The sequence below is a fragment of the Ictidomys tridecemlineatus genome, chromosome 1, assembly GCF_052094955.1.
Source record: "Ictidomys tridecemlineatus isolate mIctTri1 chromosome 1, mIctTri1.hap1, whole genome shotgun sequence".
Taxonomy (NCBI): Eukaryota; Metazoa; Chordata; class Mammalia; order Rodentia; family Sciuridae; genus Ictidomys; species Ictidomys tridecemlineatus.
The window spans coordinates 171,072,330-171,094,410 of NC_135477.1; the positions used below are offsets into that span (position 1 = coordinate 171,072,330).

At 39.8% G+C, this 22,081-nt stretch overlaps 1 protein-coding gene and 1 non-coding gene across 5 annotated transcripts in view; both read left to right on the top strand.

Annotated features, from left to right (window-relative positions):
- The first annotated feature begins 2,401 nt into the window (after positions 1–2,401).
- Positions 2,402–2,475, top strand: Trnaa-ugc (transfer RNA alanine (anticodon UGC)). The gene has a single exon. It is a non-coding gene; the product is annotated as a tRNA-Ala (tRNA).
- Positions 2,476–9,506: 7,031 nt separating this feature from the next.
- Ttc1 (tetratricopeptide repeat domain 1) overlaps positions 9,507–22,081 on the top strand; it is a 48,560-nt gene continuing 35,985 nt past the window's right edge. For 2 of the 4 annotated variants that reach the window (XM_005325427.5, XM_078051894.1), the window contains exons 1-2: positions 9,514–9,648; positions 11,311–11,675. In XM_005325427.5, the coding sequence (XP_005325484.1) occupies positions 11,343–11,675 (333 nt within the window). In that variant the 5' untranslated portion in view covers positions 9,514–9,648; positions 11,311–11,342. Of the gene's footprint in view, positions 9,649–11,310; positions 11,676–22,081 lie in introns of all 4 variants that reach the window. The other 2 variants (XM_013358698.4, XM_013358699.4) reach the window with 2 other exon arrangements.

The following is a 22,081-nucleotide window of genomic DNA, read 5'->3' on the forward strand; positions in this document are numbered from 1 at the left end:
GCCACTGGAACAGGAAGGGGTTTGGTGTTCGAAGGTTCTTCACAGCCCCCCACAGCCTCTTTGTCACTTCTTATCCCACATTCTTCCTGTAAAGTCTGCACTCCTGACACAAATAATATCTTTGGAGCTTATGCAAGAAATTTGAGGAATAAATGAGGAGTTGCGTTAGTCCCCTGAATTTTTACAAACCTCCTAATTGCCTCCATGTCTGTGGTTGCTAGCCACTAATTATTAGGTGTTTGGCCTCTGTCAGTATTTCATAAACTGTTTTTTTTTTTTTTTCCTGTGGGACATGACAAGCACTTTGTCAAGGCTGAATTTGAGGCCTGCAAGCCAGAGCTGAAGTGAGAGGGGCTGAGCTTGGGGTCAGGGCGGGTGCTGATGGGACTGCGAGTCTGTCTATGGTGTTTCAAGCTATAGTCAATATGGTAGGGAAAGCACTGAACTACAATTCAGCAAATTAGTAATAAATAATATTATTTATTAATAACATCTGCCTTTTACTGTGCCAGGCAGTAAAAGTCTTCAGTATCCTCTAATCTTCACAAGAAAATCTTTAACAGAGCTCTTACAGATGAGGAACCCATGGCTCAGAGAGGGGAGGTCACGCAGCTAGGAAGAGCTGTCTGTCAGGGAGTGAGTTTGGCTGCACAGAACAGAACACAAGTCACCGTGCAGAGAACAAGTCAGGAGAGTTTTTCTCGCTCACACATGGGAATTCTAAAGGCAGGCAGTCCAGGATAGACTGTGTTGGTTTGTTTTATGTTACTAGAATAAAGTACCTGAGATTGGGTAATTTATGAATAGAAGTTTACTTGGCTTACGGCTCTGGAGGCTGAGAAGCCTAAGAACTGACAGCAGCACCTGTTCAACATCTGGTGAGGCCTTGATGCTGCATATAACATGGCAGAGGGCATCACATGGCAGGACCGGGCAAGAGTGTTGTTCAATGTGCTAGTTCAATTAATGCCATCATAGGTCCCCACCCCACCCCACCCGGCTTCATGACCTCATCTAATCCTAATTACCTCCCCAAGGCCTCATCCCTCCAAATGCTATTAACATATGAGTTTGGAGACAGTTTTCACCACATTCAAACCATAGCAATGGTTAATCCATCTTGTCAGGAGGGGCCTATGTCCCTTCTAGTATGTGCCTGTACTTTCTTCAGAATGTGGCCATGATGTCCCTCCTCCAGGAAGAAGAGGAAAGGGTCCAGGCAGAAGGCACTTTCAGCTGGGCCTTCCCATTCCGTGGAGACTCTAGCACCTCTCATCTCTTTGCTTCTGCCGTGTCACATGGTCCTATTTTCTGTCATGGCTACTGTGTCACTGCATCTACACGTAGGATCATATTCATTCTTCATCTATCCCTGCAGGGAAGGTATTGCCAGCCCCTGGGTTCTAGCTCAATCCCACTATTACATAGCTGAGGGGTCTAAGCCAATCCCATTCCTCTCTAGCTCTCATTTTCCCATCTGTTTTACAAGGGACTGGACTCCATAAAGTGTTCTTAACTTATGTTCTCCAGACCCATAGGGATCTCGGATAAAATTCAGGAAGGACGGTCATGAATTTGGATAGGAAAACATTTTGCTTATTTTCAATCACCTCTAATTGAAATTTAGCATTTCTTGGTACTCTGACTATAGGAAGCAGACCACAGTAATTTTAGCAGAGCCTGTGACTTCTTCAGCAAAAGAATCATAGGCATTTTACAGCATATTGCAGTTGAATCAGACATCATTTACATGTATCACAACTTCAAAAGTATTGTAGTCATTGGACAAGGTTATATTTAATGTATTAATAAAAAATGTGTATGTTCCAAATTTTGTTAAGATTTCAGTAATTGTACCTCAATATAACTTATCTCCTTCATAACCCTATGTATTGTGTTGAATGCATTTAAAAGCATTTTTCTGAGAGGAGGGGTCCATACATTTCAGCATTCCACCAAAGGAGTCCATGGCATGGAGCAAATGAGAAGAAGAATTCTTGAATTGATGTCTCTTTGTCCCTCTCGATATTAATGAAACTCTCCCACTAGCTATCATCTGGAACAAGTCCCTTCAGCTCTTGAGTTCCTCAGTCTTTTCCTAGGTACGATGTCAATAATACTTGCTTTTTCTGGCACGGGGCTGAAAGGAGAACCAAAGTCATCCACATGTAAACACATGCAGGTGCAGAGCCGATGCATATTCATTACACAGGGTCAGCCCCAGCAGCACTAAGACAAGACTGAGTCTTATTAACTGATTCAACTCTAGATGTGTTTCCCAGAGATGCTGAGGATTTTCTATCACTTCCACATAAGTGGTCCTGCTCCAACCATATGTTTTCTAGTGCCACATTGGAATCAAACTAGTGTAAAATTCAATAGTAAAGGGCAAAATGGAGGCTGGGGATATAGCTCAGTTGGTAGAGTGTTTGCCTTGCGAGCACAAGGCCCTGGGTTCAATCCCCAGCACCACAAAAAGAGAAAGAAAGAAAGAATGAATGAATGAATGAATGAATAAAGGGCAAAATGTACCATAAGTACATGTGTTAGTCAGTTTCTCATTGCTTTAAAGAATACCTGAGATAACCAACTTATAAAGAGGAAAGGTTTATTTTGGATCATCGCTTTAGGGGTCTCAGTCTTTGATTACATGGCCATTTCTTTGGGGCCTGTGGCAGGGCAGCACAAGATGGGGAGTGCACAGTGGAATAAACCACTCACCTGGTAGAAAGGAAGTGAAACAAAGAGGGAGGGGTTGAGGTCCCACTATCCCCTTCAAGGAACACCCCCCTAACCTGGAGACCCTGGTACACTAGGTTCCACCTCTTAAAGGCTCCACCACCTCCCAATAGCACTACCTGGGGAGCAAACTTCTACCACATGGACCTTTGGGGAATGATTGACATCCAAACTATAGCAGAGCACTTAGATTGAAATACTTAAGAACACGAGGAGATAGACAGAGATGTCACCAGTGGGTCCCAGAGCTTCAAAGATCTTAGCTTCTTTGAAAAACTTGATCAATATAACATGGGTTAAAAAAAAAAAAAGAAAAATCAGATCAATCAGTCATTTGCCGTGTTTCTGTTCTCACGACTAAAAGGCTCAGGGGTCGCTCTAGTTAAACTGGGCTAACTGGGCTGCACGAAATAACCACACAAGAGACACAAATACCTTTTTCTTTGGGGTTGCTGTGACGGCTCCTCTGACCTTAAGGGTCCGCAGAAAGAGAGAGAGAGAGAGAGCACACACACACGCTGAACCCTTTTATTAAGGAGAAGCTATTCAAATGAGGCAAGGGGTCAGGTTTCAGGGGGCTGAGTCTTCTTCATGATGTCCACTGTCAGCAGGTTGACTGACACCTGGGTAGGCCACACCCAAGGGCACAGTAAGAGGAGGGGACACACACAAGGCACTTCCATGGAAGATTCTATCCTAAACAGGGCAAGGGGTTATATTACAAAGGAACAGGTGAGCATAGCTTCACCCATGGGGCTGTAGCAAGACACACCCATTTCTGTGACTGAGTGCCTCAGCACCCAGCTGGGAGTGTAACTCAGTCACTCGTACGGTTGGCCTCCCACAGTCATTTTGTCTACAATCTCTAAACATAGGGATAATTGCACACAGGACAGTAAAATTGAAAAAGTTGGATTGTCTCCTTCCTAATCTGTGCCTTTAAAATATCTGTAACTACTTATTAAATATTCACTCATGCATGAAGTCTGCGAAAATGGACATAAATAATGTTTTAAAATACTAAGGAAAGCTCCACAAATATTTTATATGCTCAATTATATTTAAGGCATGGCCTCAAATCATCTTAGAGGTGCTATTGAGTGCTTTCATGGTCTTGTACTCAAAAATACAGGGTACTGTGAAGTCAAACAGATAATTCTTAAAGAAGGTGGTGTTTTGATCAGCTTCCCCAATGATATGTTTGGTTTGCACAATGAAATCTGCCCTTTTTTCTGGCTTCAAAAAAAATTTTAGTCTGATGCTGATGCAATTGGCTCATCTATTATAGGCTTGGTCCAGAGTACGTGGTGCTATTAGGAGATGTCAGAATCTTTAAGAGGTTGGGCCTAGTGGGAGGAAGTTGGGTCATGGGGGATGCCCTTGAAGGGGATATTGAATCTCAGGCCCTTCTTGTCTCTGTCTTTGTTTCCCAAATGCCGAAAGGTGAGCAGCTTTCTCCACCATGCAATCCTGTCATGAAATGCTGCCTCACCATAGGTCTAAAAGCCATGAGACCAACCAACCGTGGACTGAAATCTCCTTCACTATAAGCCAAAATAAACCTTTCTTCTTTTTAAGTTGATTATCTAAGGAATTTTGTTACATTAATTGACAGCTAGCAAATACAGTTGAATTCTGAGTCATATAAATAATCCAGCTAAAAGTTAGGCTTGGAGAAATTCTTTGCATTTAAAAAAGAAAAGCCTATATATATATTTTTTTAATCAACATAAAACAAACCCTGGTTTTCTTATTTGGCAGCTAAAAAGAAATGATGCATCTATGTACTGATTTATTGACAATGTTTCTTGACTACTTACTTCTTTTGGAGACAGGGTCTTGCTGTGTTACCCAGGCTGGCCTCAAACTCCTGGGTTTAATACACTGTCCTGCCTCAGCCTCTTTAGTAGATAATATTACAGTTGTGCCACCACACCCAGCCCTGACTGCCTGCTTTTTCCAAGGCACTGTGCCAGGCACCAAGTAGATAGCTGATGTGGCCCCTACCTCAAGACATGTAAAGGATAAGGTTGCAAAGATTACAATTTTTAAGACAGGTTCTGTGTAGCCCTAGGAGGAAAATACAGTCATAGTCTCTGTACATAGCTATGGGATCTAAAACATTGAAGCTAAAGAACTTGTCAAGGTAATAGGACTAGTCAGGGTTGATCTGGGACACAATCTTGGCCAGTCTGATGCCATAATTGTGCTCTAAAACAGGGGTCAACAAACTATAGCCCGCAGCCCAAGTCCAGCCTGGTGCCTGTGTTTTGTATATAAAGTTTTATTGGCACACAGTTGTTCTCATTTATTATTGTGATACCTAGGCTACTTTCTCATAACCAACAGCAGATGAACAGCTGCATCATAAACCATAGGGCCCAGAAAGCCTACAACAGTCTGTTTCTGACCCTTCACAGAAAAAGTTTTCCAACACTTCCTCTAAAACTCTGTTATACTTTCTCTGTACCAGAAAAGTCATACAAGAAATTAGTAAAAGAGAGCAGGGTGTGCAGCTTAGTGTTAGAGCGCTTGCCTAGCATGCTCAAGGCCCTGGGTTTCATCTCCAGCACCAAAAGAGGAGGAGGAGGAGGAGGAGGAGGAGAGAAATAATTGAAAATACTTAAAAGTGCCATGATTTATGGGCTGGGGTTGTGGCTCAGTGATAGAGTACTTGTCTCACACGTGTGGGGCACTGGGTTTGATTCTTAGCATTACATAAATAAATAAAATTAAAAAGGTATTGTGCCCATCTATAACTAAAAAAAAAAAGCCATGATCCATGTTATAAAGTTCCATAAAAGAGAATAATGGGAGTTGGGGACAGGAGTAATCACAGGCATCCTCTTTAAAATGTAAGCCTGAGAGCTGGGGTTGTGACTCAGTGGTAGAGCACTTGTCTAGCACATGTGAGGCACTGGGTTTGATCCTCAGGACCACATTTAAAAAAATGAGTGAAGTAATAAAACTAAGTTTTAAAAAGTTTTTAAAAAAATCATAAGGCTGAGTATATAAGCAATCTGAAATCTCAATCCTGGACTCAGCTTCCTGCTGAGAAATCTGTAGATGGCTCACCTCCCCAGATGTTCACTACCTCTGACTTGAACAGAGGATGATGAGTCTCCTTTCTGGGCTGAGATGGTTTCCTCCCCCTTGGAGGGGAGCTGGGAGGATTCAGCAAGGACAAGGACAATTGCAACTATTCAGTGCTGTGCTTGGCATCCAGTTGGTGCTCAGAAAATGTCCCCTTCTTCAGATTACTGACCTTGTCATCCACTGGGCACAAATTGGCCTCCTGCCTGGACTTGCAGTGGTTTGTACATCATGAGCACAATGCTTTGTGCTTTGAAATGAGCATCAGTGTTTAATATAATGAAGACAGGGTTGGAAATGTAACTTAGAATAAATTGTTTGGTCCAGTGGATGTGTCCCGGGGAAGGCATCCCATTTGTGACTGAGGCACTGAATCCTTTCTTGGCCAAATGCAAAAGATTGAGGGCAAAAGGGAATCAGGCAATTGGGCAAATGGGAGCAGGATGCTTGTTTTGGCCTCCTTCTGGATGACTTCCTGCAAGACTGTCAGTCTCCATTACATATGGTACCTTCATCCATCCATCATGAGCAATAAAGACCTTATTAACCAGGCTGAGTCATTTTCCTGTTGCTAAAAACTGCAAGGGTTTTCCTGTCAGATATACATCCATATTTACATTTTATAGATATAAATCATCTTCAAAGCCACTTCTCTCTGAAATAATATATCTGACCAGCCTCTTCATCCTTTAGAATATACACTCTGTGGGTAGATCAGGCTTTCATTCCCTGCTCTGTTCTAGCTGTTTGACCCTTGGAGAAAGTTTTTAACCTTCCTGAGCCTCAGTCTTCTCATTTGTCTCATCCATTTATAAAACAAACATGTAAGTGCCTAGATTATGCCAGGCATGTGAAAATAAAGAAATTGAGAGATTTCACAGCAAATAAGACAGACAAGATTTCTCTATCCTTGTGAAATGCTAGTCTGGTAGAGAGAGTTATAATAATCAAGTAAATAGTTAGTCAAGACTATTCCAGATGGTGATGAATGACAGGAAGGCAATACAGGAGGTAACGTAATAGAGTCAGCTCCTGCAGTGGCCTTGAGGGAAGGCCTGAAGAATGAGAATGAGCAAGCAGGGGAGGGTTGTGAATGGCATCCCACAGAGGGAACATTGAGCACAAAGGCTTGGAGATGGGAAAAGGATTGTTGTGTTTTAGGATCAGAGAGCAGCACAGTGTAAAAATGAGAAAGTGGTATCTGTTGATGTCAGAGAATGAGGTGGGACCAGATACATGGGCCCTATGGCCCTGGTAAGGAATTCCAGGTTTCATTTTCATGGGGGTGGGGTGTCAATAAAAATGATTAAGAATTATGGGCTGGAGATATAGCTCAGTTGGTAGAGTGCTTGCCCTATATGCACAAGGTCCTGGGTTCAATCCCCAGCACCACAAAAAAAAAAAAAAAGATTAAGAATTATACATGATTCAAAGATTTATTTTCCTTTTTGTGATACTGGAAATTGTGATACAAAGATACTTTACTGCTGAGCTACAGCCCCAGCCTTTTTTATTTTTATTTGAGACATAGTCTCCATAAATTGCTCAGGCTGGCCTTGACCTGGGCCTTTTCCTGTTAAGCCTCCTGAGTACTAGGCTCTCAGACATGAACCACCGTGCCCAGTTTTTGCTTCTTTACTTTCACCCCTTTTTTTTTAATGTTAATTTTAAAAAATTTTTAGTTGTAGATGGACATAATGACTTTATTTTATTTATTTATTTTTATGTAGTGCTGAGAATCCAACCCAGTGCCTCACACATGCTAGCCAAGTGCTCTACCACTGAGCTACAGCCCCAGCCCTCACCCTTGTTTTTTTATAATCCATTCACCACACCATAACCAAACTTCAAACACATGAATCATGCCAGGTGCAGTAGTGTGTCCCTGTAATCTCAGTAACTCAGGAGGCTGAGGTGCCGCAGTCTGGCTGGGCACAAATCACGAGCCACTCAAGTAGGAACAAACTTTATTTCTGAACTCCACCAGCACATTCCACACACGCTCCCTGGGAACTCACCCGAATGCCACTCCGCTCCTCCAGGAACCACAAACCGGAAATCCCTCCTCTGGCACTTCCCCTACCAATGAGAACTCTTCAGGAATCTCCGCAAGAGCTCAACCGGAACTCAACAGGAACTCAGCAAGAACTCAAAAGTCACCATCCCTTAATGGTCATGCTAATCTAAGGGAAAACAGAAAATTAGAAATTTAAATTTGTAGAATGTTAACTCTTTATTGTGTCTCCTATTCTCAAATCTCAATTCGAAGATCGGAACTGGGAAAAATTAAAAGTAATAGTATTTTTTTTCAAAAGTAAAATCAATTTTATTAAAGATCTTTCCAAATGTCCAAAGCAAACAATTAATGAATTCCAGGGTGGGGGGAACCTACATACAATGAAATTTTAAGTATACCAGAATGACAAAAAGTACTTAAAACATGTCCACCCATAATAGTGGACATGAAAGACTTTCTTTTTTTGACCTTTCTTGGGTATCTTCTTCTGTTTGGGGTGTTTTTTTTGGGGGGGGGAGCGGGTGGGTGGTACTAGGGATCAAATCCAGGCGCACTTGACCACTGAACCACATCCTCAGCCCTTTTTGTGTTTTCTTTAAGATACTGAGTTGCTTGGCACCTGGCTTTTGCTGGGGCTGGCTGTAAACTCACCATCCTCCGGCCTCACAGTCCCTAGAATTGCACCACCTCGCCAGGCAGGTTATACCTATTAATATTTACCATATGAAAATTATATTTGAAAAATTTAAATGTTTATTTATTCATTTATGGTAAGAATACACCCATTATATGCTAACATAAATAATATTTTATAGGTAATGTTTGTATTTTTAAATAATGACTTAAAAAAAAAATCCAGTGAGAAGAGTAGCATTGTTTTAAATTCTGAGAAATCTTTGGCTAATAGAGGACAACTAGAATCTCATGTCTCCTTTGCATTTGATCTGTTGTACTATCACATGACACACAGCCTCTGGAAAGCTACACTGTACATTCAAAAGAAAATTAATGTGAAAACGAAAATTACAACCTAGCATCATCATGAAAACTGTTACCTCGCAATGAACCCTTTGAAAGGCATCAGAGAGAAAACTTCCCATAAAGTTTGTTTCTAGATTCTTCTAAACATTGAAAGAGTAAAATAAACAAGGACTTCTTTTTTTGGGGGGGGGGGGGGTTGTACTAGGGATAGAATCCCCAGCCCTTTTTTAATCTGTTTTGAGACAAGGTCTCCCAAGTTGCATAGGGCCTTTCAAAATTGCTGAGGCTGGTTTGAATGGCGGATAGATTTTTTTTCTTGGGTGGGGCAGGTAGAGGGGATTGAACTCAGGAGCGCTGTACCACTGAGCCACACCCCCAGCCTTATTTTGTATTTTATTTAGAGACAGGGTCTGAGTTGCTTGGCGCCCCGCTTTTTTGCTGAGGCTGGCTTTGAACTGCTTCAGCCTCCCAAGCCGCTGTAAGTACAAGCGTTAGCCACCAGGCCTGGTCAGATTTTTTTCTTTTTAAAATTTTTCCTCTTTCCTGCTAAGAATAACTTGGAGTTTTGCCGTAACCAAAGATGGCAGCCGCCTTTCATACTTTTGGTCCGTACAATGAAGTCACGCAGTGACTTAACACCTTTCCCCCAAGAAGCTGCCACTACATTTCCCAGAATACTTTGCCAACGGCGACGCCATTGGTCGGCGCTGACGGAAGTGCACCTGACTGAGCGGAAGTAGAAGGTCTGGGAGACTGGCTAGGTAGAGTGCGGAGGATCTGTGAAGCTGTGAGTAGCCGGTGGGTCTGGCGGCGTGACGGTGAGCAACGGGCTAGGGGATAATCTGCCGGGTAGGGCAGGGTGGCACTTTCATAACCTTGCAGTCTGCGTTCTTCTGCTTGACCTGGGAGCGGGGAGAAACAGGACTTGGCTCTGGAGGCGAAATCTCCCTATTACTTATCTTGGTGCTTTAATTAAGTTTTCGTGGAACGAGCTGGGGTGAATTCGGACTCTTTGTCGCGACACAAGGGTCATTGGCGTGATTTTGCTGCGACCATTGGGCGGGACTCCTGACGGTCTGACTCAGCTTCTAGAGCAGTGGTTCTTCAGTGACTGCACCTAGTATACTTTTAACATTTTTTAACTCAGACACCCCGGTGCGACTCCATACCAAGAAATCAGAATCTAAGCAGGGTCTGGAGAAAAGATTTCTAAACCATTCCAAGTGTCATTACGCAGCGAGGGTTGAGAACTACCCCTCTAAGAGCATGATTTTGATGCCTACGAGGATCCTCTTAAGGACCCGCTGCTCCTAGTCTCGCTTCCTAATATTAGCTAGGTGTGCTTATCACGTGCATTTTGGTTACTGATCGTGGTTTGGGCACGGATTCCATTTTAGCTCCACCAGACGCTTATTCTTGGGATTCTGGTAGTGTTGCTGGCAAAGACAGACCGTGGTTTCTTATTCGTGTCTTTCGTCATTCGCTGAATAAAAATGAAGGCCTTACACTTGGGATGCTGAGGCAGAAGATCGTAAGTTCTAGGCTAGCCTCAGCAACTTAATGAAACCCTGTCTCAATAAAGAGGGATGGGAATGTAGTTCAGTGGTAGCAAGCCAGGCCCTGGGCCTTCATTTTTCTTGCCAGTGTTATAACTACTTCTTTTTTTTTTTTTTTTTAACTACGCCTGCAAAATGCCAGCGGGAAACGTGGGAGAGTCACCTTAATATCCATCTCTTGTTAGGAGCTGAGCATGTCCTCATTAGCAGTGAGGCCTTAGGGTTGGATTCCCAACTTGCAGGGGTGTTGCCGGGGTGGGAGTGGGGAGTTTTGTCTCTTGGTGCTTATAAGTAATTCTTTTTTTTTTTTTTTTTTAAAGAGAGAGTGAGAGAGGAGAGAGAGAGATAGAGAGAATTTTTAATATTTATTTTTTAGTTCTCGGCGGACACAACATCTTTGTTGGTATGTGGTGCTGAGGATCGAACCCGGCATGCCAGGCGAGCGCGCTACCGCTTGAGCCACATCCCCAGCCCGCTTATAAGTAATTCTGATACCAAATTTGACAAGAAAAAGTAATTCAGTTAAAATAATATTTGGCATTATTTAAGTTCATGTTGACTTTTTCGTAGGGGGGAGAGTTACCACATTATTTAAGTTCATGTTGACTTTTTTGTAGGGGGGAGAGTTACCAGTTCTTTCTATTTTTTTTTATTTTGAGATAAGGTCTTGCTAAGTTGCAGAGGGTCTCACTAAATTGCTGAGGCTGGTCTTGAACTTTCCATCCACCTGCCTCGGCCTCCCAAGTTGGTGGGATTACAGATGGGCCACCATAATCTACTTTTGAATAATGTGAAAGGAATAATGAAAGGAAGTTAGGATGTGTTTTGGAGTTTGTTGCAAAGGTTTGTTTAAGTGTGAAAGGCAGAATTATTATATTTTAGAATATAAACATCATTACATAACAGAAGCGTTTTCTTTCCCAGAGTTTCAGCCTCCCTCCCTTTCTGAATTCAGCATGGAGGAGAAGTCAGAGAACTGTAAGGTTCCAGAGGATCTATTCAATGGTTTGAAGGTTACAGATCCCCAAGAAGCAGAGAGTGCAAGCCCTGCAGTTCCTGATCCCAAAGATGAGCATTCCCAGAGCAAGCTGCCAAAGGATGACAAGGCCCATCCCCAGGATGACCAGGGAGAAGAGGAGTATTTTCATGACTGCAGTGCCTCATTCGAGGAGGAGGAACCAGGAATGGATAAGGCTGAGAGCAAAGTTGATGATGGTGTGAATTCCTCTGAACTAGATGAAGAATACCTAATAGAACTGGAAAAAAACATGCCAGATGAAGAGAAACAGGTAAATATTTGTTGATTGTACACACTTGGCTCAAACTGCTTTTTAAAAATGAGTAAATGTAGCTGGGCATGATAGTAACAACCTTTAATCCTAGCAACTTGGGAGTCTGAAGCAGGAGTATAGCAAGTCCAAGGCCAGCCTCAGCAACATAGCAAAACTCTGTCTCAAAATAAATTAAAGATCTGAGGATATAGCTCAGCAGTAGAGTGTCCCTGGATTCAATCCCAGTACCAGAATAAAAAGAGTAAATGTGGTTGTTACTGTAAAATAGACCACTCCATGTGTGTAAAGGATGACTTGCCCTTTTGTGTCCTTATTACTTCAGTAGTAATAGATATGAAATACATCAGTAGCATAGTAAAGATGCATCATGTGTGTCTACTGAGCAAAGAAAATTCCTTTTTTTTTTTCTCCCTGCAAACTTGCAGTTCCTTATTTCTTACTTCAGGATTCTGTTTTCTAGTATTATTTTCTACCATATATGCACATATTTTAGCTTTTTTATGCTCTTTTCTAAGGTTGGCTGCTGACATTTCTGTAGTGAATATTTTTTGTTTATGATATCCTTCTGTTGATCATTCTCCTCCTCTCTAGCAAAATACAACTGCCTGAAAATCTTGATTGTATTTTCATTCTAGAGGACTGTGACTGGATCTCAGGGAACAGCACTGTTATGGTAGTGTAGCTATCATTTGTTAAACACCTTCAGTGGGCCAGCCATTGTACTGAAATGTTTCTCAGGGGTTTTTTTTGTTTGTTTGTTTTTGGTACTGGGGATTGAGCCCAGGGCTGCTTTACCACTGAGCTCTATCCCTACTCCTTTTTATTTTTTTTTATTTTGAGGCAGTGTCTCACTTAGTTCCTGAGGCTGACCTCAAACTTGTGATCCTCCTACCTCAGCTTTCTCAGTCCCTTGGATTACAGGTTTGCCTTCCCATGCCTGGCCACTTGTGTTTTAATTTAATCTGTACCACATACCTTTGAAATACTACTATTCCCCAACAGGAAATAAAATTTACAGTGGTAAAATAACTTCCCCAGGATCATGTCTACAAAGAACTTGAATGAGATTGTAGTTTATGCTGCTCCAGAGCTCGCTCACTGAACAGGTTCGAGTAAATTGATAGGTTGGAAATGGGTAGAGATAATAAATGTGCATTGTAACATAGGGGGTGGGTGGGCAGCGCCAGATGGGGAGAAGCATTCTTCTCTGTTTCTTTCCTTAGACACTTTCCATTATCAAATCAGTTGGTTTTAATGTGAAAGTGTTAGCTTTTGAGCAAATGGGTACAACCAAAAGAGGAGGCTTATAATACAAAAATAAACCAAGTTCAACAACTACCTCAACAAATATCTCAGAAAATAAAATTAAGCCCAGCATTAGAGAAATGCTTTCCCAGAAAGTAGATTTTCCAGAAAGCATTGATATAGGCTTTGTAGAAGCATTGATTAATTTTTTTTTCTTCTGAAGTTAGCAATGCTATTTTGACACTTTAATATATGTTGCCCTGGCATTATAGTGAATTTTCTAGTGCCATCTGGATTTGACAATTGAGTGATTTGGCTTCCATCATATCATACTCTTAAGGTTCTACAATTTTATTTATTTGTTTGTTTGTTTACTGGTACTAGAGATTGAACACAGGGGCTCTTTACTACTGTACTACATCTCCAGTCCTTTTTGTTTTTTGTTTTGAGACAGGGTTTTGCTAAGTTGCTGAAGCTAGCTTTTAACTTGTGATCCTCCTGTCTTAGCCTTCTTATTTGGGATTGCAGGTGTAAGCCACCCCACCCACCTTTTTTTTTTTTTAAATGAATTCTTCCAAATGGAAAGTTTTACTAGTTTTGTAGTGTGTGTGTGTGTTTTTTTAAGTTGTTGATAGACCTTTATTTTATTTATTTATATGTGGTGCTGAGAATTGAACCCAGTGCCTCACACTTGCCAGGCAAGTGCACTACTGTTGAGCCACAGCCACAGACCCCCAAACCAAGCTTTATACATATTTTTAAGATAATAGTTTATAAATTATTTATAAACTTAATATTTTAAATAGTATACAGCTTTTCACTTTGTTTCCTCTTTTTTGTTGCTTTTTTCCCCCCACTTTTTTAAATTGGTACATTGTATTTGTACATATGATGGGATCTGTTTCACATATTCATACATGCCCACAATATATAGCAGTATAATTTGGCCAGTATCATTCTCCAGTATTTTCCCTTTCCTTTCCCTCCTCCCTCCCCCCAGTTCCTTTACTTGATGGATCACCCTTCAATTTTCATGAGTCCCCTCCCCATCTCTCTTTTTCTTTTTTCCTCTCTAGCTTCCATATGCGAGAAAATGTGACCCTTGACCTTCTAAATTTTATTTATTTTGCTTAACCTAATGCTCTCAAGTTCCATCCATTTTCTGCAAATGACATTTTCCTGCAAAATTTCATTTTCTTTATGACTGACTGCAACTCCATTGTGTATTTATAACACATTTTCTTTCCATTCATCCATTGATGGACACCTAGGCTGGTTCCATAGTTTTGCTATTGTGCTGCTATAAACATGAATATGTTTGTATCATTATAGTATTGTGACTATTCTTTAGGATGAATACCAAGGAGTGGTATAGCTGGGTCATATGGTGGTTTCATTCCCAGGCTTTTGAAGAACCTCCATGCTAATTTCCATAGTAGTTGTAACTGTTTTTCTTCTTATTAAAAATTAGCATTTAATTTAAATGGAGTGGGAAAGTATATTCTGATATGTAAAATTTAATGAATTTTGACAAATGTGTACACTTCTATAGTTCATAGCTCTGTCAAGATGTAGAATAGTTTCATCGTATCTGAAACTCCCTATGTATACTTTTTAGTCAATCCTCTCCTACCAACTCCGGAACCATTGTTCTGATTCTTATCACATAGGTGATTTTTTTTTCCTATTCTATACTTTCATTTGAATGTGTGAAATATGTATGTATGTATTCATTTTTTTAATTTGAACATTTTGTGTTTTACATTTTTTATATAAACTTAAATGCTTTTATAACCTATTTGTAACAAGATCTTAGCAATAACATACTGCAATGAGAGTCCTGTTATTTTTAGAAATTTAATCCATTAACTCTAAGGAAACAACCTATGAGACAGAAGTCTGCCTTTAACTAATTGTGGTATACTCCATGCGCTATTTTTATACTAGTTTGTTAAATATCTCTGTGAAATGTCATCATCAATCAGCAAAACAGATGAAGAAATATCTTCATTTCACATACGGTTTGGTTTTTAAATTTATTTACTCCCATTGGAATAGGAGTATATTACATTTGATTTTACAGAGCTCATGTAGTTCAACAGCAACAGCAAACGAAACACAAATGGCCAAAAAAAAGTGGACTTTCAGCCTAATAATTTAAGAATGCAAATTAAAACACTGTCTCATCTCTCACATCAAACATTGATCTGATGTTGAGAAGATGACATAAATTCATGTACTAATATTGGGAATTTAAGTTGCAACATAAATTCTATGAGATACAGATATCAAATTTTTAATATAAACATAGGCACGGTGCTTTTTTTTTTAAAGAGAGAGAGAGAGAATTTTTAATATTTATTTTTTAGTTCTCGGCGGACACAACATCTTTGTTGGTATGCGGTGCTGAGGATCGAACCCGGGCCGCACGCATGCCAGGCGAGCGTGCTACCACTTGAGCCACCGCTTGAGCCACAACCCCAGCCCCGGCACAGTGGTTCTGAGACAAGAGGATCATAAGTTCAATGCCATCCAAGGCAACCTAGTGAGACCCTCTGTCAAAATTAAAAAGGGCTGGGGATGTAGCTGAGTGGTTAAAAGCAATCAAGTTCAATTCCTAGTACCGAAAAACTACATATATTTATTTAATTATTTATTAATATGAACACTTCTTTAGACCAGGGCTGTCAATAGAACGTTATGAAATGATAGCAGTGTTTTATAACTGTACTCTCCAGTATGGTAGCCACTGGCTACATCTGGCTGCTTATCACAGTGTCACTAATTCAGATGAGACATTAAATTTAACTTTATTTTACATTTGTTTACGTAGTCATGTGGCTCGTATATACCATTTTGGACAGCACACCTTTAAACCCCTGATTCTCTTCTAGACATTTATTTTAAGGAAATCATTAGAGATGTGTAGAAATGTATGTACAGATATAAAGATATATTGCAGCATCATATATAACTTGGAAAGCTGGAAAATGTTGAAAGGAGGGTATTTGTAGTTGTATTTGGTCTTTGTCTCTGGTTCCCATCACTGACCCCTAAAGCCCTTGGAATTTCCTAATGGTTGTTTATGATGAGTGCCTTTTGATAACACATGATTTTATGCTAATTAGGTAATTTAGGATGAACATCTAGATGATTGGCTCAAGATGGGGTTAGTCACCCAAAAGACAGAGGGATTAGAGGAATGGACCTTTTTTAGCCCCATCAACCAAACTCCAGAAAAGGAGAAGAGGCAGGTGTTGGAGATTAAGCTCTATAAAAATTCTTGAATGAGATTTGATAAGTGTCCAGGTTGCTGACCCCATAGGTACTATGAAGGTGGTGCTTACAGAGGACATAGACGTTCAGCCCCTCTCCTCCCAGACTTTACCATATGCATTTCAAACATACCATATGCATCTGACTGTTCATATGTATCCTTTATAATATTTTTTTATAAAAAAATGGTAAATGGAAGTAAAGTGTTTCTGAGTTTTGTGAATCATCTTAGTAAATAATCAAAAAGTAGGTGATGGGTAGTATGAACTGGTCATTAGAAGCACAGGATACAACTTAAGACTTCTGTTTGGTGTCTGAACTAAGTCTAGTAAACCAAGTTTTTAGCCTGTGGACTCTGAATTAAATTATATGACACCCCCTTGTGGTCTGCTAGAAAACTGCTTGGTGTGGAAGAATCCTCACATTTGGCGTCAGAAGTATCATAAGAATATATAGTAGGAGAGAAACTGTTTTTCTCAGTATCATTTAAAATTTTTTTCAGGTTTATAGAATTCAGTTGTTAAAAAAGATAAGGAATAGGAAATGTAGCTCACAGTAGTGCATTTGCCTATTGTGCCTGAGGCACTGGGTTTGATCTTTGCGCTGGAAAAAAAGGGGGTGGAGAGAGAAAACTAAATAATAGGTATTGACATGGAAGGATACTTGTAATGCTAAATGCATTGATACATCCTAAGTTAAAAACCTATATGAAAATATGTTTATATATGAAAGTATTAAAGGATATACACTAAAGTATAAGGAGGAAATAGTTTTGAGGGATTTGATGATTAGCAGATTTTCACTTGTATTTAACGTAATTTTGTAATATTCGCTTTTTTACAGTAAGTACAAATTACACATATAATCATTAACAACAAAAATGCTATTTTATTTTGAGAATATAAAGAAATAATAATTGATTCTTTACAACCAAAGTGTATGTTCTACCAAAACCATGTGAAATAACCTCTTTGGTCCCTTAGGAAATAAATGCTGCCCTGTATGGAATACACACAAACACACACACACACACACACATACACACACACACTCTCTCTCTTTCTCTTTCTCTCTCTCTGCAGATTGTATATCCTTGATCTGAAAATCCACACTCTGAAGCTTTCTCTGCCACTGAGTTACATCCCTAGCCCTTTTTATTTATTTTAGGTTATTTAATTAATTTATGTATTATTTGCAGTACTGAGGATTGAACCTGGAGTATTTTACCATGAGCTATATCCTAAGCTCATTTTTTAAATTCTTTATTTTTGAGGCAGGGTCCGGCCTCAAACTTGGCAATCCTCATGCCTCAGCCATAAGACCTCAAACGATAGAATTATAGGCATGCACCCTGAGGGTCAGACTTAAATCTGAAACTGAGTGTCATGTCAGTGCTCAAAAAATTCTGCATTTTCAGATTAGGGATGTTCAACCTGTAAAGTCTATGCAAATATTCCAAAATATGAGAAAGTGATTAAAACATTTTTGATAAGTGAAACTCGTCATACAAAGTTTCTCTTTGGGTATAGTCAAGTATCAGTAAACATGGTCTGTTAATCAAGCTAACTTGTCCTGTGGTTAAGAAGATAATTGCTGCTTCAGTGCAGTGTGACTTCTCAGCAGAATCAAAGAGTAATGGAAGAGGAAGGCAGTTAAGATTTGGTTTTAAAAAAAAAAAAAGAAACAGGCAAAATTTTTTATTAAGAGAGAACAGTACACACAGTACTGCAGCAAATCTTAACTGTGAAAACCTAAACGTAGGCATGACTGCCCACCGAAATGGGATTTTAGCTAACATTTTTAAATGTACTAGATAAGCAAAGTAGTGATAGTGAAAGGATTGGCTGAGGTGAAGAACAGATTAGGCAGCAGATGAAAACTATTGCTATAATAATTATAATATGACATAAAGATGATGTCTCAGTCTGTTTGGACTGCCATAACAAAGTCTTCAGACCAACTACCATAGAAATTTACTGCACACAGTTGACGGCTGGGAGGTCCAAGTTCAAGATGCAGCAGATTCTGTGTCTGGTGAGATCTGTTTCTCATAGATGGTGCCTTTTTTTGTTTTCCCATGACAAAGGGGACAAGGCAGTTCTTTTAAGGGCACGAATCCCACTCATGAAGGTAGAACTATCACTTATCACTTCTCAATGGCCCCACCTCTGAATATCACTGCAATGGGGATTAGGTCTCAACATGACTTTTGGGGGGACACATTCAGACCATAACAGATGCTTACAGTATTAAGAAAGGCCTGTAGCATACTGCAGTGTTGAGGTATTGATCAAAGAAAATCACCTTTTATGGGGTATTTGTCATAATATAGTTTATTAGGCTTCATGTATAAATTTCCTGGGTAATTCACATGAAGTTTGAGGACCACTGTCATTGGAGCCTTCATTAAATGGCTATTGAATAAATATTATCATTTTCTTCCCTGTGAGGACTGATAATTGGCCTTATAAGTTAGAGATTTTTATTTCACTCATTTATTCAAGAAAGACTTGCACTTCTTCCACATGCCAGGCATTGTTTTAGGTCCTAGGGATGCAGTAGTTTCAGTTCTTTCTTAGGTTTATTCCAGCTGGGAATTACCAAAGCCAGGAGTGAGGTTAAGATGAAGTGATACAGGGGTGGGAATTGAAAGAATGGGACTGTGGTCTGAATGTTTCTGCCCTTCCAAAATTCTGTTGACCCTTGATCCTAATATTGAGTTTTGGGGCCTCGGCTAGATGTGGTGAGCATGTCTGTAATCCCAGCTACTTGGGAGACTCAAGCAGGAGGACCACAAGTTCTAGGCCAGCCTGAGTGATTAGCAAGACCCTGCCTCAAAATAAAAATGATAAAAAGGGCTGAAGATGTAACTCAGTGGTATAACACCCCTGGGTTCAATCCCCAGTACCTCAAAAAAGGAAAAGAAAAAAAGAGATGGGCCTGTTAGATCATGATTAGGTTATGAGGGCTGCATACATAAATGGGATTAGTATCCTTATAGAAGGGCTTCAAGGAGCTCATTTGACCTTTCCTGTCTCCTTTTGCCATGCGAGGGTATTGTGGTTCATCCCTTTATCCATGTGAGAACTTGTCAAAAAGGCATCTTGTTCCTGGATCTTGGAATTCACAGCCTTTAAAACTGTGAAAAATAAACTTCTATTATTTATCAATTACTTAGTCTGTGGTATTTTGTTATAGTAGCTTGAATGGATTAAGACTGCTTTACATTGGCTGGTCAGGTTATCCTCTGGGAAGGTGGCATTTCAGCAGAGACTTGGGGGGTGGCAGGGAGTCAGTGATAATCTGAGGGATCTTCCAGACAAATGTAGCAGTTAGTATAAAGGCTATAAAGTAGCAACCAGCTAGGTGTGCTCTTGGCATATTCAAGGAAAGAAAGGACCAATGGCTAGATTATAGTGATTTAAGGAAGAGAGTGGGGTAATGAAGTAAGCAAGGGTCTGACTGTGGAGCACTTCATGCTTACGTCATGGTAAGAAATATGAAGTTTATTCCAAGGGCAGTAGGAAACGTGGGTGATTTTAAAGCCAGAGAAAAGGCAGCTGCTCAAGTAGCTGGGACTACAGGCCCCCACCAGCGCGCCTAACTTAAGAACATTGTGGTTCTTCTTCCGAGAATGGAGGGATTGAAGAAGGTTATGAGTGAGCATTTGGAACCAATTAGGCCTAATGCAGTCCCCCAGGCCAAGATAATAGTAGCTTGAACTGTGGATCTGAAAAGAAGTTAATAATTTCAGCATGTATTTTGGATGTAGAGTTGACATATTATGGGATTCAGTTGAATGAAGTGAAAAATATAGATGGTTCCTTGGCTTCGGTAACTGTAGGATTGCTGTGGCCTTTATTAAGTTGGAAAATGAAGGGACATTGGACTTAGGAGACTTGATTTTTCCCTGTAAACACAGAAAACTTTTTATATTTTGCAGTGCCGGGGAATCAAACCCAGGGCTGTGCACATGCTAGGCAAGTGCTCTACTACTGAACTAAACTATCTTCACCCAAAGATTTTATTTTCAAGCCAAAATGTATCTTTGGTTATTTTAATGGATTTGTTTGTATCTGGTATTCATTTACACATATGTACATATTTTGATCTACTTAAGTAAGGAATCAAAGAATCTGTTGATTGGTTGTGCACTCAATGCATATCTGGGATCTTAAAACATTTTCATTAGGCTCAGAAATGTATTTAAAGGATTATACTTTGTCTTTAACTCAGAACCATTACATTTCAGTCTTTTCTCCCATTCCACTCATTTTTCTTAGATTTCACATTACTTAATCCTTTTTTTTTTTTAAGACAGGGTCTTGCAAGGCTGGGCTTCAAACTGAAGTTCCTCCCAATATCAGCCTCTCAAGCAATGGGGATTATAGGCATGCACAGCTTTTCTTAATCATTTGATACCCATGTTTTTTTTCACCTTATTATATCATTTTCATAATCTTACCAATGTTGTTGGAACTGTGGGACATGTCTTCAGTGAATACTCTTGCTTCCAGAATATTTTCCAGTAACTTTTTCCACAGTGGCCTGCATATTCCTGGTAATAACTTCATGAGCAAGCCCTTTATGATTTTGATGTTTCCCTTCTCTTTCATTTCCAATGGGCTTCCTTTTGAACTAAATTTTTATTTTAATTAATTTCTTAAAATAGCCACTATTGGGTTTGATAAGTGCCCTCAGTAAGTGATTGGATCAAATCCTAAAATTTAGCCAGGTGTGGTGGTACACATCTATAATCCCAGCCCCTTGGGAAACTGAGGGAGGAGGATCAACAGTTTGAAGCCCTGTCTCAAAATAGAGAATTAAAAAGGGCTGGGGATGTGGTTTAGTGGTACAAAACCTCTGGGTTCAATATCTAGTACCACTCCAAAACAACATCAACCACAAAGATCTAGAACTTAAGAACTATAAGAAACTTTAGATTTTGGACCTGAATTTAAAACACAAGAGGTGCTTGTTCTAAACTATTTGGAAGTTAATAGGATATATTTACATCATTTGCTGGTAGAAAGTTTAAAGTGAAGCTTACCTGTAATGTCAGCAACTCAGGAGCAGGAGGATTACAAGCAACTTAGTGAGACCCTAACCCACAGTGAAGAATAAAAAGGGTTGGGGATAAAGCTCAGTGGTGGAGCACCCCTAGGTTCAATCCCTGCACTGTGCAAAAATAAATAAATATGTTGAGTGGAAGTCAGTATTTGCTTTGTTTACTAAGAAAGATTATATCCCATCTGACTCAAATGTATGATATATCAAGATCATTCAAATGTATCATATATCAAGATCATCATTGTACTGTCATGTGTAACTAAATAAAACAAAACAAAACAAAAAGATTACTTTGTGTAGATCAGTGGTTCTCAAAGTTTATGGTGCTGAAGAATCACAGGAAACTTATAACTCTGCAAAGCCCTGAGAAGTATTTGACACTGCAGACCTCTGAGGTAGCAGCCAGACATATGCTTTGTTAGCAAGTATCCCAGGTAATTTTGATATTGGGAGGACTGTGTCCAAGTTCTTCAGAAAGCAGAGAGCCACATAGAGCCAGATAAGTGAGCTACTTAACCAGCACATTGACTGCACTCAACATCAGAAGAATGGCTTTCCAAATTGGTTTTCCTTTTACCCTCTCGTGGTCTAAAAATGATTTGTTGGGCAGAATTTAAGGAGTACTGAAGTGGGTAATTTATTTCTATTAAACTGCGTTTTGGAAAATACAATATTGTGTGTGAAGAAACAGAAATATTTCCAAGATTAATTCCTCACAGAGCAGTCATTTGTTTTTTGTTTTGCTTTCCCAGAAGGATAAGACTTAATGAGTGTAAGGTTCTATCCATAGCTTAGAGTCAAAGATCCTCCTT